Source organism: Myotis davidii, unplaced genomic scaffold, assembly GCF_000327345.1.
Source record: "Myotis davidii unplaced genomic scaffold, ASM32734v1 scaffold473, whole genome shotgun sequence".
NCBI lineage: Eukaryota > Metazoa > Chordata > Mammalia > Chiroptera > Vespertilionidae > Myotis > Myotis davidii.
Window position 1 is genome coordinate 98,012 of NW_006284843.1, and position 14,684 is coordinate 112,695.

The 14,684-nt window shown below is 38.9% G+C and overlaps 1 protein-coding gene across 1 annotated transcript in view; it reads left to right on the forward strand.

Moving 5' to 3' along the window:
* Window positions 1-14,684, forward strand: part of LNPEP (leucyl/cystinyl aminopeptidase) — an 85,507-nt gene that overhangs the window by 42,625 nt on the left and 28,198 nt on the right. Inside the window, exons 4-8 of the mRNA XM_006755121.2 lie at window positions 1,516-1,647; window positions 7,675-7,795; window positions 8,652-8,806; window positions 10,896-11,009; window positions 12,505-12,636. Of these exons, the coding sequence (XP_006755184.1) occupies window positions 1,516-1,647; window positions 7,675-7,795; window positions 8,652-8,806; window positions 10,896-11,009; window positions 12,505-12,636 (654 nt within the window). The remainder of the gene's footprint in view (window positions 1-1,515; window positions 1,648-7,674; window positions 7,796-8,651; window positions 8,807-10,895; window positions 11,010-12,504; window positions 12,637-14,684) is intronic.

The following is a 14,684-nucleotide window of genomic DNA, read 5'->3' on the forward strand; positions in this document are numbered from 1 at the left end:
ATAAGATTGCCTTCATTCCCTCATCTTGTGGCTACTACAGACTTCTCTAATGATTTTAATCCCACTAAACCTTCTTGGGGTCATCTTGGTACTTTCTGAAGCCATTTTGATGCCAGAGGATTAGGGCAAGACTTCCAGACACAGGTGGGAATGAGGCTCTTGGGATGCTACTAAAAGAAGCATTTTCAGAAGCCTCCATGGGAGGATGGAATGTGGAAGATTTTATTGGCGTGGAATGACATTTCTCCAGTTCCAATGTCTACTTTCCCCCAAGCCAGTCCTGAAAAGGGGGCAACTGAGAGTTCAGCAAAGCCAGAAACAGGGCTAGTGTCCAGAGTTTCTGTTCCATGTCGCAGCCAGGTGAGGTTCAGCATTCCGGCCAGATTAAAGTCCATGTGTGAAGCCCAACATGGCCATGCACCCTGCAAGCACAGGAGAGCACAGCCCCCTGCAGCAGGAGTACCAGGAAGGCCTAGTGCCCTGGAGCCTAGAGAGCGAACTTCCTTTGTTTGGAAGTTTATTATTTAGATTTTGCTCGATTGCAGTGGTCACACCCATCCTGGCCAAATATCTGTTTCCAGGTGTGATTGATGGGCAGGCATTTTTCCATCTCTCTCAGACCTTACTGGGCATGTGTCTAAATTGCCTTTGTCTAGACCAGTGGTTCTCAACCTTCCTATGCTGCGACCCTTTAATACAGTTGTGGTGACCCCCAACCATAAAATTATTTTCGTTGCTATTTCATAACTGTAATTTTGCTACTGTTATGAATCATATTGTAAATATCTAACATGCAGGATGTATTTTCATTGTTACAAATTGAACATAATTAAAGCATAGTGATTAATCACAAAAACAATATGTAATTATATATGTGTTTTCCGATGGTCTTAGGCAACCCCTGTGAAAGGGTCATTCGACCCCCAAAAGGGTCGCGACCCACAGGTTGAGAACCGCTGGTCTAGACCCTTCCCCCACAGTCAGGAGGGAACAGACAGAGTGTTCAATGAAGCTTTTTGGCAAAGCTGTATAAATGGTATGCCCAAATCTAGTCTTCCCTTTCATGCCTTTCCTGTTAAATAATAACCAGGCTGTTACAATGGCAACAGTTTGTAGTGATATCCCAGCTTTAGCTCCTTCAATGAGTTTATTTGTAGCAGTAGAGAGGAGCATGCTAGATCATAAGGAAGGATTTTGGTTTTGATGTTGTTTTAAAGGGGAGAAACAGAGCCAATGTTACTTATTATCTTTTAACTTACATTTATTTAAAGCCATCTTTTTAGACTAAAAACTGCTTAAGGATTTTCTCTGTGATTAATATATCCTCATGATGAAGGATGGTAGAACAGACAGAGACTAAGGGCCATTAGTTTAGAAACCAGTCCTGACAGATTAAAATATGCCAACATCTTTGCTATTTATTTCCTATTTGAATTTTTCAGTTTTTCAGTTTATATGTTACTGTCATTTATTCCCATAGTTATAGAACTGTCGTCTTTTCCCCTTTGCTTGTAGAAGTCATCAGTCACTATGAAAGATGGACTTGTTCAGGATGAATTTTTTGAAAGCGTGAAGATGAGCACTTACCTGGTTGCTTTCATTGTGGGGGAGATGAAGAATCTGAGCCAGGACGTAAATGGAACCCTGGTATGTTGTTATGGTATTGGTCTTGAAAGAGGTTGAGAGGAATTCTTTAATTATTTCTGGTAACTGCTTTATGGAAGATGACAAGGTTTTGGATCACAACTCTGACATCTTACAGTTCAGAATTATTACTTTTTGCATAGTTGTTTACTGTTATCAGTTGAATACCTGAAAGTCAATAATTTTCAAATTTCTTTTAATTTTACTTTTACAAGTAAATCCCAGTAAGACAATATACAGGGTGGGCAAAAGTAGGTTTATAGTTGTTCATATGGTAAACATTACAATAATTAATAAATAATTATACAAGACTAAACTATATGTTTCACATACTCACAACTGCATGTATAATAAAGCTTCTAGAACTGTGTTATGCACTATGGTGGTTACTAGCTTAATGTGACTATGTAGATTTAAATTAAAATTAGACAACAGTGTAGTGGCTGAATAAGATGTCCTTCATTTATGCCCACCCCCTTGCCCTAACAACAATTTGACATCCAACCATGGGAAAAGTGCCTTTGTGGAAGCTGTGGGATCCAGCACCATATGCCATGGGAGCTGGAGAAGTCTTGCCCACCTATGCATCAGCTATTAAGCATACAGACCTTGGTCCTGCTTACGAACCCTGTAGTGGCATGTGAAATGGTTTCAGCTTCCTGGCTATAGTTTGGGAGCATTTCAAAAACTGTCTTAGACCAGTGATTTTAAACCTTTTTCACCTCATGGCACATATAAAATAATTACTAAAATTCTGTGGCACAACAAAAAATAGGTATAATTATTTTTTTATTTACACTGGATAGCTATTGTTGTTTTGTCTGTTGTCATTTTTTTTTATTTGTCAGTCTACGGGAAAAGAGGTCAGTGCCCCTGACTAAATAGTCAGATGTTGCACGTTTTAAAAATTCCTGTAGAACACCAATTGAACGTTGCTGTCTTAGACAGTTGCTCTTGGACAAGAGAGCCTTTGTGGAAGTCCAGATTTCCAGCAGAAAAGTTCTAGCGTACTATTGGAGGGGGAAAAAGTATGAGTTTGGATGCATTGGAGAGGACAGTTAGTAAAGACTGTCCTTCTTCCAGAGTTGAAGGGAGGAAAGAAGAATTGGAGCAGAATTAAGGGAAATAGATACCGGGAAAAACATAGAATGGATAAAGAAGATGTGGTATATATGTACTATGAAACATTACTCAGCCATGAGAAAGGAGGAAATCCTTCCATTTATAACAACATGGATGGACCTTGAAAGCTAAATGACATAAATCAGAGAAAGACCAATACTGTATGTCACTTATATGGGGAATCTAATAAAACCAGATTCAGAAACAGATAGTAGAATGCTGGTTGCCAGGGGCTAAAGGATGGGGGAAATAGGGAAATGTTGGTCAAAGGGTTCATACTTGCAATTACAAGATGAATAAGTTCTGAGTATTTAATATGCAGCATGGTTATTATAGTTATAATACTGTATTATATACATTAAAGTTTCTAAAAGAGCAGGTATTAAATGTTCTCAACATAAAAAAAGAAATTGAAATGAGTTGAGGTAATGGAGGTGGTAAACTAATTCTACTGTGGTAATCATTTACAATATGTAAGTGTATCACATCAACACTTTGTACACCTTAAGGTTACACAGTATTGTTTGTTAATTATATCATTGCAACTGAAAATGAATTAAATTTAAAAGTTACTTCCTCAGTTAGTAGCCACATTTTTAGTGTTGGGGCTAGTGGCCACAATATTGGTATATCTTCAATACTGAATATTTCTATAAATGCAGAAAATTTTATTGGACAGCCAGTGCTAAGTCTAGAACATTGTTCAGACTTAAAAGATAGCATAAAAATGTAGTTTGAAGGAATACTCAAGGTTATGATTGGAGTAATGAGTAAAATTGTTTAAGGGCCTCGTATATCTGTAATTCATCAAAATTGATTATATCTTTCTCCTGAAGTCCCATCTAATTAGTTATTCTGGATAGACTTGATACTGGTTTTTTTTTGTTGTTGTTTTTTTTTCTAGGAATATATATATATTTTTTATGTGTTCAGCTATCTGTTTAGGAAAGCTGGTATTTTTTTAGGAGGTGGCTATATTATTATCCTTCTGGGTGGGGAATGAGGTTTACTTCTGGTTTTGTTTTTATTTTATCTATTTTTTGCTTTTATTAAATTAAGGGACAGAGTAAGTTAAACCTAACAAATGTGTTACTCCTCAGTCTAAGAACCCTTTGCTCTGAGTCTTTAGTGGAGTCTTTTTTAGAAATCTCCTAAAGGTCTTCACAAAAGAAATCTTGCAAGAAAGGTTTTAAGTCTTTGTTAAGTCTTAAGGCTTGAGTGCCAGTTGAGTTCCATTTAGCAGTATTTAGAGTCCAAGACCAGAATGCTGGTCAACACTTTCTTTGTTAAACTAAATTGCCCTTTTGTTTAACTTCTCACTGCTTCTGTTGCTCCTAGAACAAGCTTGATCTTAGTTATAAGGACCAGACAATTTATCTCTATTGAGCACTCATAGCACATATTCTTTTAAGGAAAAAGAAAAGAAGTAAAAATATACCAAAGTACCTTTTTTCCTAATTATTGTATACCAGAAATGGGACTAAGTGGATCTTTTGGTCAGAGTTCAGTTTTATATAAAATCCCTCTTCCCCTTTACTTTTCCTCGGAGGAAAGATGCTTTTCACATACAGTGATGGAAGTGGCCAAATGGTGTGCCTGGCAAGAGGATGTTTAGGAGGAATCTGGGTGATATTGGGATAGCATCTTCTAGATGATTGCATCAATTGTAACATAAAATATGTATGTTTGGAAAGAACAGGCAGAGAGAATAAAGACATCTCAAATTCCAAGTGATCTTGATACAATCGTTTATAATAACACACTTTAAAAGAATATGTCGGGAGAAACTAAGATGGCGGCAGAGATAAACACCAGGAAGTTAATGCCGCTCACAACAATTGATTAATACCTCAGAGAAACAACACGGACTTCATCCAGAACCACAGGAAGCCTGGCTGACTGTAAACTCTACAACTAGAAGGAAGGAAAGGCACACTGAGACCCGCAGAAGCTGCAGGAGAGAAGCGCAGAGGTACGGGGCTCTCGCGGGGCTCGCGCGCGGAAAGGGGCCGGCACCTGAGGACGCGGCTGTCCTTTTGAATCCGGAGGGAGTCACAAGCCCCCGACGGCTCTGAACTCCGGTTCCGGGAAGTCTCTGGGGACCCGGGACTCAAGCGGGGAGAAACTGGACGGTCTGGCAGCAGGCGATCTTGGGGGCTGCTTTCCCTCAGAGGTGCTTGCCGCCGTCACCGGGACACTGAGACGCGCGTCTCCTTAGGGCAGGGCTGCGGCTCCGCCATAGTCGCTTGCTTCGATGTTTAGGAGGAATCTGGGTGATATTGGGATAGCATCTTCTAGATGATTGCATCAATTGTAACATAAAATATGTATGTTTGGAAAGAACAGGCAGAGAGAATAAAGACATCTCAAATTCCAAGTGATCTTGATACAATCGTTTATAATAACACACTTTAAAAGAATATGTCAAGCTTTTTAATTTTTTTAGCAATAACACTTATTTCTTCAGAGGGGAAAGGATGCAGAAAGGGCACTTGTCAGCAGCATGAGCTTGAGTTCCCTTGGCAGGTAGTGACTGAATTCAATAAGCTGTGGCCACAGTCCTGTACCAAGGGCTGCGGATGGTAGAGTGCTGGCCTGGTGAAGTACTCTTGGCCACATGCTGTGGGAGGTTACATTTCTTCCATAGTTACTTTAGAAAGCAACACATTTTTAATTGGCTAACTCTAGTTCTAGACACTTCATTCTTCCAGTAATTTGCCACAAATTTCTAGTCATACATATTTTTCCCATTTCTGATGGAACTCTATTAGTAGTGATAATAACCACCATTTATTGAACCCTTATATTGTGTCAGGTACTATTCTAAGTTCTATAAATGTATTAGCTCATTTAATCCTCACAGCTGCCCTGTGAGTGTAGGAGCTACTTGTATTGCCATCTATACTAATAATAGAGGAATATGCAAATTGTTCAGGACACCATCACAGTAACAACTGAACAGCAGACTGAGTGGGGCGACAAGGCCAGGAGGGGGTTAGTGAGAAACAACCAAACAACTGAATAGCAGCAGGCTGTGTGGGATGACCAGGCCAGCAGGGGGGCAGTTGGGGGTGACCAGGCTGGCAGGAGAGCAGTTGGGGGCGACCAGGCCAGGGTGGGAGGCAGTTAGGGGCAATCAGGCAGGTAGGCAGGTGAGCAATTAGGAGCCAGCAGTCCCAGATTGTGAAAGGGATGTCTGACTGCTGGTTTAGGCCCGATTCCTGCAATTGGGCCTAATCTGGCAGTCGGACATCCCCCAAGGCAGTGGTCGGCAAACTGCGGCTCGCGAGCCACATGCGGCTCTTTGGCCCCTTGAATGTGGCTCTTCCTAAGCCTTGGGAGTACCCTAATTAAGTTAATAACAGTGTACCTACCTATATAGTTTAAGTTTAAAAAATTTGGCTCTCAAAAGAAATTTCAATTGTTGTACTGTTGATATTTGGCTCTGTTGACTAATGAGTTTGCCGACCACTGCCCCAAGGGGTCCCAGATTGGAGAGGGTGCAGGCTGGACTGAGGGGACCCTCCCCCCCCACCACCACACACACACAAATCTCGTGCACTGGGCCTCTAGTTTCATAGATAAAGATACTGAGTCATACAACTAGCAGAGACTTGAACCTGGCACTCTAACTACAGAGCCTGTACATTTGATGCCATGTGTCCTCCATGTTTCTGTGATTAATGCATATGGCTCTATAGACTGAAGCCCCACATAAAGGGACTTATGGCTTAAATCTATTTGACCTCTTAGAAATAGTTAACAGGTTTTTGGTCCTTTAATGGGAGACTAAAATTAATTTAAAATGAGAGTTCACCAAATGTTGAATTACTTAATGTCTCCATTTCCCACCTGATGAAATCTTTATTTTGAGGTTTTTATTTTCTGCCATGTCTTGTCCACATTCCCTTTTCCAGGGGAGTATAGAGGTTTTTGTTTTTTTCCAATCAATTAAAAAACAGTAAATATTGCTTTTAAAAAACCCATTGCTTTTAACATAATGGTTTACATTTTGTCTTTTGATATTTATTGAATAATATGTTTACAGTTAGTCACATTGTATGTGTTTAACTTATGCACTTAGAAAAAGAGAGAAAGAATAACAATTTAAGTAATGTGGTTGATTGCATCTGCCATCCCCCTGAGCGAGCATGTGCCCTGGAGTGAATGGGGAATGGGGGCATGAATTTATCATCCCCTTAAGTTGGCTTTAGTTACTATGTGCCACTCATGGAGTGTTTCACTCTTCTGGGCGTGATTATTTTTTTTATACAATGTGGTCTATTTTTTATACAACTGGAAAAGAGCAAGCCCTCCCAAGGCTGGAAGGAAAACTGGCTGTGCCTTACTGAAAGAGAATGTTGGTTTATAGTTTTTTTTTCTAGGGTAAGCTCAACAAATGTGCAATTTCTGCCTTACGTGTTTATTTCAGAACTAACTCACTCTTAAGATGCGATTCCTCTGTATTGAGTGCCTGCCTGCTTAATGCCAGGCACTGTGATAGGTATCAAAAGAATTAAAATTTGGTTTTGTCCTTTAAATAATTCACAACCTTGATAGCTCATAAGCAAGGGAGGGTAACTGTAGGTAATGGGGAGGAAGAACAGAGTATTGTAAAATTAAATGGGCAAATGCTTATAAATTGCTGTAATCTGACCCAAAATAGTTTATTTTGGATGTTATGTTAACTTTTTTAAAAAAGAACTGTTAAGGTTATTTTTTTTAACATCTTTGTATGCCTGGAAGTAATTTGCTAAACTCTGTGGGTGCTAAAAGAACTGTAAGCAAGGATTTTTGTCCTGAAAAATCTTGTAACTCTCTACAGTTTCACATATGCCAATCTTGACAGCGTTCACCTGAATAATTATTTATACCTGGCCTTACATCATACATAATGTTTCCTTCTAGGTTTCTATATATTCTATACCAGAAAAGATTGGCCAAGTTCACCATGCCTTGGAAACAACTGTGAAGCTTCTTGAGTTTTTTCAAAACTACTTTGAAATTCAATACTCACTTAAGAAATTGGGTAAGAATCAAACAGTGCCTCTGATTTTCATTACCATTATAACCTAGAATCATTTTGAAAATGTTTTGTAGAAAGAGCTCTTGCCAAAGTTATTATAAAAGAAAACCAAGAAACACAGTTAATGATTTAAAAATTGTTTGTATTTAAGATCATTTAGATTTCATGAGTATATCTGAATGTGGAGCTTCAAGTTTATGGGGCTATTACAAAGGTGCTGTGTAAGTGGGAATGCACTTAGGGCTTAGTCTGGAGTTTAACTGATTCTAACTTCCTAAAAAGTTCCTGATTCAGATAATAAAAACTGAGTAATGGGCTTGGGCCGTGTGGCTCAGTGGTTGAGCTTCGATCTATGAACCAGGAGGTCACAATTCAATTCCCTGGCAGGACACATGCCCAGGTTGTGGGGTCCGTCCCCAATAGAGGGTGTGCAGGAGGCAGCGGATCAATGATTCTCTCTCATCATTGATATTTCTCTCTCTCTCTCCCTCTCCCTTCATCTCTGAAATCAATAAAAATATATTTTAAAAAACTGAGTAATGGAAGCTCTGGAAAGCAAGAGCATTTCAGTGCTCTTCAGCATGGAGCTGCCCTGCCCGTTGTGAAGGAATTAGGTATCTCTTCTTTTGCTAAGGAGCAGAGGAACAGTGACTCTACAGGGGTTTTATCAGGTTTTCATCCGCTGACCTAGGGTGAGGAGTATACAGGGCTAGAGTAAGGAACGTTCCATTTGTTAGGAGTATAAAATGAACTCTGCCTCCTGATCCACAGTGATAAAACAGTGGGTGAACTATTTTGATTTAACCAGGAAGTACCTTAAATGAGGGAAAGTTGATTACTTTTTTCCTGTTATGTCCAGATTTGGTGGCTATTCCTGACTTTGAAGCAGGAGCAATGGAAAATTGGGGTCTGCTCACCTTCCGAGAAGAGACACTTCTGTATGACAATAATACTTCTTCAGCAGCAGACAGAAAACTGGTTACTAAAGTCATCGCTCATGAGCTGGCCCATCAGGTATTAGCAACCAATGGCATTTTATCTCAAAACTGTGGTCTATTCCATATTCTAGAGCAGTGATGGTGAACCTTTTGAGCTCGGCGTGTCAGCATTTTGAAAAACCCTAACTTAACTCTGGTGCCGTGTCACATATAGAAATTTTTTTGATATTTGCAACCATAGTAAAATAAAGACTTACATTTTCGATATTTATTTTATATATTTAAATGCCATTTAACAAAGAAAAATCAACCAAAAAAATGAGTTCGCGTGTCACCTCTGACATGCATGTCATAGGTTTAAAACATGGTCACATGTATGATCTCACTTTTCATAACTGCTGTAGGGCAGGTGAAAATCCCACTTACAGATGTGGAAATGGGACTTACTGTAAGTAAATGACTTGCTCAGAGTCACACAGCTAATGAGTGGCAGCACTGGGTCCTAAAGAAGCACTATCTAATCAAGATCTCTCTCTTTCCCCCACAACACACAGCTGTTTGCCACTGACAAATGCCAGCTGCTCAGTACAGTTTTGTGGGGAAACATCTTTTTCCTAAGTTGCACTCTCACAACACTTGAACTATAGTTGTCATCACTAGATTTATTTTTTCTCTCTTGCTAGAACTGGACTTTTTTTTTTTATATTAATTTGAAAGAGGAAGGGCACTCTTTGTATGCCATGGAGAAAAAGCAAGAAAATTATACGGGTACATGAACCTCCCTCTGTCTTCCCCAGCTGTCTCTCTTGTATCCTTGATGAGGTGCTCATCAGTGTTGGGTATGCTTTAGGGGTGTCATGTGGGAGGATATGGAAGAAGAGTAGAACATGCTCTGGGCTGTTTACTCCCTGTTCAAACTCAACCTGAGCACGACTGTGTAGCACTTCTGAAGACTTCAGTACAAGCAGGCATATGACACGTATAGTCACTCACTATTATGGCGTTAGGCCTGTAGACAAGGGGTCTTTAGGGGCTTTCCTATGGATCTGTTATTTCTGGGGCCTCCCACCATTTCGTGGGGAGTATTTCTCTGTTAGTTTGTCTTTAGGACTTACAAATCATCTTTGTCTGAAACAGGCTTTAGGATATCTTTGAAATACATATTCTGCTCATTCAAAAGTGTTTTGTTTCAGTATCTAGTAACCTTATTGTTTTACTGCTGGTTTGAGTTAAGCCTTAGGCCACACTGACTATTGCATGCCTATCACCACATTTTATTTCAGGCATTTTTTGAGACATTTTTAAAAAGAGTCTTCTTGCCGAAACCAGTTTGGCTCAGTGGATAGAGCGTCGGCCTGCGGACTGTAGGGTCCCGGGTTCGGTTCCGGTCAAGGGCATGTACCTGGGTTGCGGGCACGTCCCCAGTGGGAGATGTGTAGGAGGCAGCTAATCGATGTTTCTCTCCCATCGATGTTTCTAACTCTCTATCTCTCTCCCTTCCTCTCTGTAAAAAATCAATAAAATATATATATTAAAAAAAGAGTCTTCTTTCATTGTTTCCTTCTTACTTCCTCCTCATAGAAGAACGCATTTAAGATCTTTCTGATTTCATTTATTTACATGCATACCAACTTGCTTGAGGAATGTTGTTTGAATTCTGTTTTGAGTTGTGTAAATACTGTCCCAACTTGGGTAACTGAGGAGAAATTTGAAGTATGGACTCTCTAACTATAGGAAATTGTCACACAGAAATTTACTTTTTAGTTGTCATGGGTGGTTGTAGCTACAACAGAAAAGAATCTTACTAACTTGATATTAGAAAGTAGAAGAATTTCATTATCTAGGAAATCTTATTTTTAATGAGGGGTCTAAAAACTGTTATTTTACCTAATATGTAACATGTGTTAAATTGAAAAATATGCTAATTGCATATGTCTTGCTTGTTTTCTCATTCAATTAAGGTAAAATGTTAAAATTTTTATTTTACTTTTAAAGTAAATTTACACAGCTTTTATAAGTCTTTAATTTGAACATAGTTTAACTATAATGACTGTATTTTTATGTAATTATAATCTAGTTATAGGTGATAAACGTAACAATTCAGTTATTAGAGCATTCTTGAGAATGTAACTGTTGTGTTGGTTAATACTTTGTTTTCCCCACAGTGGTTTGGTAATCTGGTAACAATGCAGTGGTGGAACGATCTATGGCTGAATGAAGGTTTGGCTACTTTCATGGAGTATTTCTCTTTGGAAAAGATATTCCAGAAGCTCTCTAGTGTAAGTACAGTGTTTTTTCTGTTTTTTGCCTACTATGCGTGCTAAGGGAGGAAAGACTCAAATCATATTTGCCATGTGTTTTCTATGCATTTGCAGAAATGAAACTATTTCTAGAAAGAAACAATAAAATTGGCCTCTGTTACTTAAATCTGTATCTCTTGAGATCTGACAATGAAAGTTATGCTTTTATTTACTGACATATTTCATTGAAAGCTGAAAGTATGTGAAATTATTTTACATTTTGTTATTAGGATAAATATTTTAAATTGATTTGCTACATTTTATTTTCAAAAGTTGTGATTCTTCTGCTTGAAGGAATTTAGATATAATTGAAAGGCCTTTTTTGCAAAACAAAACATTTTATCCTGTGCATAAAGAAAGAAAAAAAATTAAGATATTTTGTAGCAATACTGTCTGTTATCACTCTGATCATACTTATAACAGTGATACAGAAAAATAATTTTCCCTTTTTAGATACAAACCGTATTCTGTTCCTTTTCAAACACTTGGAACACTATTTTGTTATAGAGAGCATAGTAATGCTGCCACTTTATTAGACTCTTTGGAGATGTTTGCCATCCTTAGAAATATTTGGACATACTAGGTTATGATATGACAGTTATTGCCAAATAATTCAAGCAATAGGTGGGAAAGTATAAAGATCCATTTCAATCCTAAAATTCTGTGACTTTCTATTATATTTCCTGGCTATGTGACCTAAGACTTCTTTAAAACAGGAATATTCTTGGAGCTTTCAATGTGAAATTTTTGTGTAGGGCCTATTCAAAAATTTCAAATGGCACAGAATGAGCTCATCTTTAGTTAGAAGGCTAAACAAGATACTTTAAATCTGTGTCTGCTCCTTGATTAAGCAGTGAGATTCACAGTTTCACCACTTGGTGGTGCCCAGAATGTTTAAAAGCTTCTGATATATATTCTAAGGGAGCTCATCTCCTGAGCTTTCAAAGAATTCTTTCTGTTTAAGAGTTATATTTTATTTCAAATGAACCCCAGTTAAAGGAAATGTATATTATCTTAACAGAAAAGCTGGACTGTATATAATAAATCGGCTTAAGGATGACTTTTTATTTTAAACTTTTATTTTTTAATTTCAGATTTTTTTGTTTTTTAATTTTAGATTTTATTTTTAAAATATACACTAAACTTTTTATACTGTTCATCTTGAATAGCAGGGTTTGGCATTTTTTTGTTGCTTTAGTAAAAGAATCTTAATTTATCCTTATACTGTTGTTGCATAAGAAACACTGTTTTCCATGTGGCCAGGAGGTTATAATTTTATTTTTAAATTTAAGGAATATGTGTGAATATCACACTTCCTATATCTTGCAAAAGCTTACGTTCTGAAGTTGAGTAAATCTGGTTATTTTTTAAATAATGTCCTTAAGCAGTAGTCTAATTTATATAAATAATTGCTATACATGCCTCTGCCTTTGATGCTGTTCAGGATTTCCTAACCTGTCTCATTTTTTACTAGTATGAAGATTTCTTAGATGCTCGATTTAAAACCATGAAGAAAGATTCCTTGAATTCATCTCATCCAATATCATCATCTGTTCAGTCTTCAGAACAGATTGAAGAAATGTTTGATGCTCTTTCCTATTTTAAGGTATTACTATGCACATTAGTACCTGGAGTAGGTTTCAAATTAATTTCATATGTGAACAAGCTACATGGTTTAGATTGTTATAAAAATTAAATGAGTATTATTTTCAGGCATCCTGTTAAAATTTGTTTGCTTCTATTTAAATTTTGAACTTAACTTTTTCTAGGTTGTCCTTTTTTTTTTCTCTGTCTCGTTTAAGTTCTCTGACTAGTATTCTGGGCATTTAACTAGGTCTTATAGCAGCCGTGGACAAACTATGGCCCGCGGGCCGGATCCGGCCCTTTTGAAATGAATAAAACTATTGAAAAAAAAGACCGTACCCTTTTATGTAATGATGTTTACTTTGAATTTATATAAGTTCACACAAACACTCCATCCATGGTTTTGTTCCGGCCCTCCGGTCCAGTTTAAGAACCCATTGTGGCCCTCGAGTGAAAAGTTTGCCCACCCCTGTCTTATAGCAATATATCTTTTAAAGTTGGTTCATTCTTTAGATCTGTAGGTAGAATATGTCCAGGGAGGATTCTAAGCAAGCTTTTGGATGTGTGATTCAGGATTGAGGTATATTCCAAAGTCAGAATTTCCAAAACAAGTAAGCAAACAGATATTAAAAGAATTGAAGTTCAGGAGATTCCAAGATGTCTATCAAGTAGGTGGAAGCTACTCTCACCTCCTCCGGCACCAGACCAGATTTACAGGTAAATTGTAGAGCTGTCAACCTGAATAACCAACTGAAGAACAGCTGAATAGGTGTATTATAACCAAGGATTTACAGAAGAAGCCCACATAAAGATTGGTAAGAAGAGGAGATGCTACAGCTGAGAAGCCGCAGGGATATCTTGGCTGCAAACATCCCCCTGAAGAGTGTGGGGTCTCAGACCCATGCCAGGATCCCCAGCCCAGAGCATCAGAGCTGGGAAGAGAAATCTAGATAGCATCTGGCAGTGAAAATCAGTGGGGACTGTCTTCCTGGAAGAGGAGGGCATCTTCTAGAAACCCTGGTGTTCTTTTAAAGGGCCAACACACAGGATCTTGCTTTCAGACATTCACCTGGGGCTCCAGTAGAGGGAAGGTGACTCAGTGCTGTGGGAACCATAAAGAAAAGATCTGGGTGGCATGGCCCTGAGGAGAGATCTGGGAGGTCCAACCACTGAGGTCCCTGTGCTGAGTCCCTATCCCACACCGCACTCTGGCACCAGGGTCCAGCACTCCTATTCCTGTAGCACCAGCCTGTGGAGTGCACTAACCCAGACTTCCAACTACCAGCGACACCTTCCTACCAAGCTTGAGTCCTGAGGAGAGGTCTGTGGGCTGCATGCAACAGGAAACTTTGATGTGCTCTTTTTCTGGAGAAGCAGTTGCCAGTCATTGAGCCATGTGGCTTTGGAACAGGGGTTAGTCTTGCCCCCCTCCCGCAGCCTCAGCTGCCACCACCCTCAACAGGAGTCTCTTTTGATCTGTCCTCCTGGGTCCTGGTGGCCCTGTCTGACTGAGCTCAGTTCCACAGACAGATGGGGAAGGGAGTGCTGCTCAGAGCTGGGACCTTTGGAGCCTGTCTCCCACCAAAGCTCTTGTCTGGGACTCTATGGGGCGCAGGGTCGTGTGCCTGCAGAGTGGGATGAAGGAGACGTGTTTGCCCATCTCCTGCAGGAGTGGTGGGCACCAGCCCCAACAGGAGACTTATTTGATCTGTCTTCCCAAGTCCATGTCATCAAGAAACTCAAAGTTTAGGTGGTGGGTACTTGTGAAGCAATAAGAGATAATATGTGCTAAAGGAATGGTAGAGTATTTTTGCCTGGGATTATGAAGATACATTTTTTGGAGGAAAATGGAATTTATTGTAAATGTCAATCCCATAGAATTTGCTAATGCGTTACATGTGGAATATAAGTGAGGCATCAAGGATGACTTCAAGATTTTGCCTGAACAACTGGAGAAATGGAATTATTATTTGCTGCATTGGGGGAAACTATTGGAGGAGTAGATTTGGGAAAAGAAGAAAATTAAAAGTTCAGCTTTTGAGATATTTGGGTGTGAGTTTGGAATTCAGA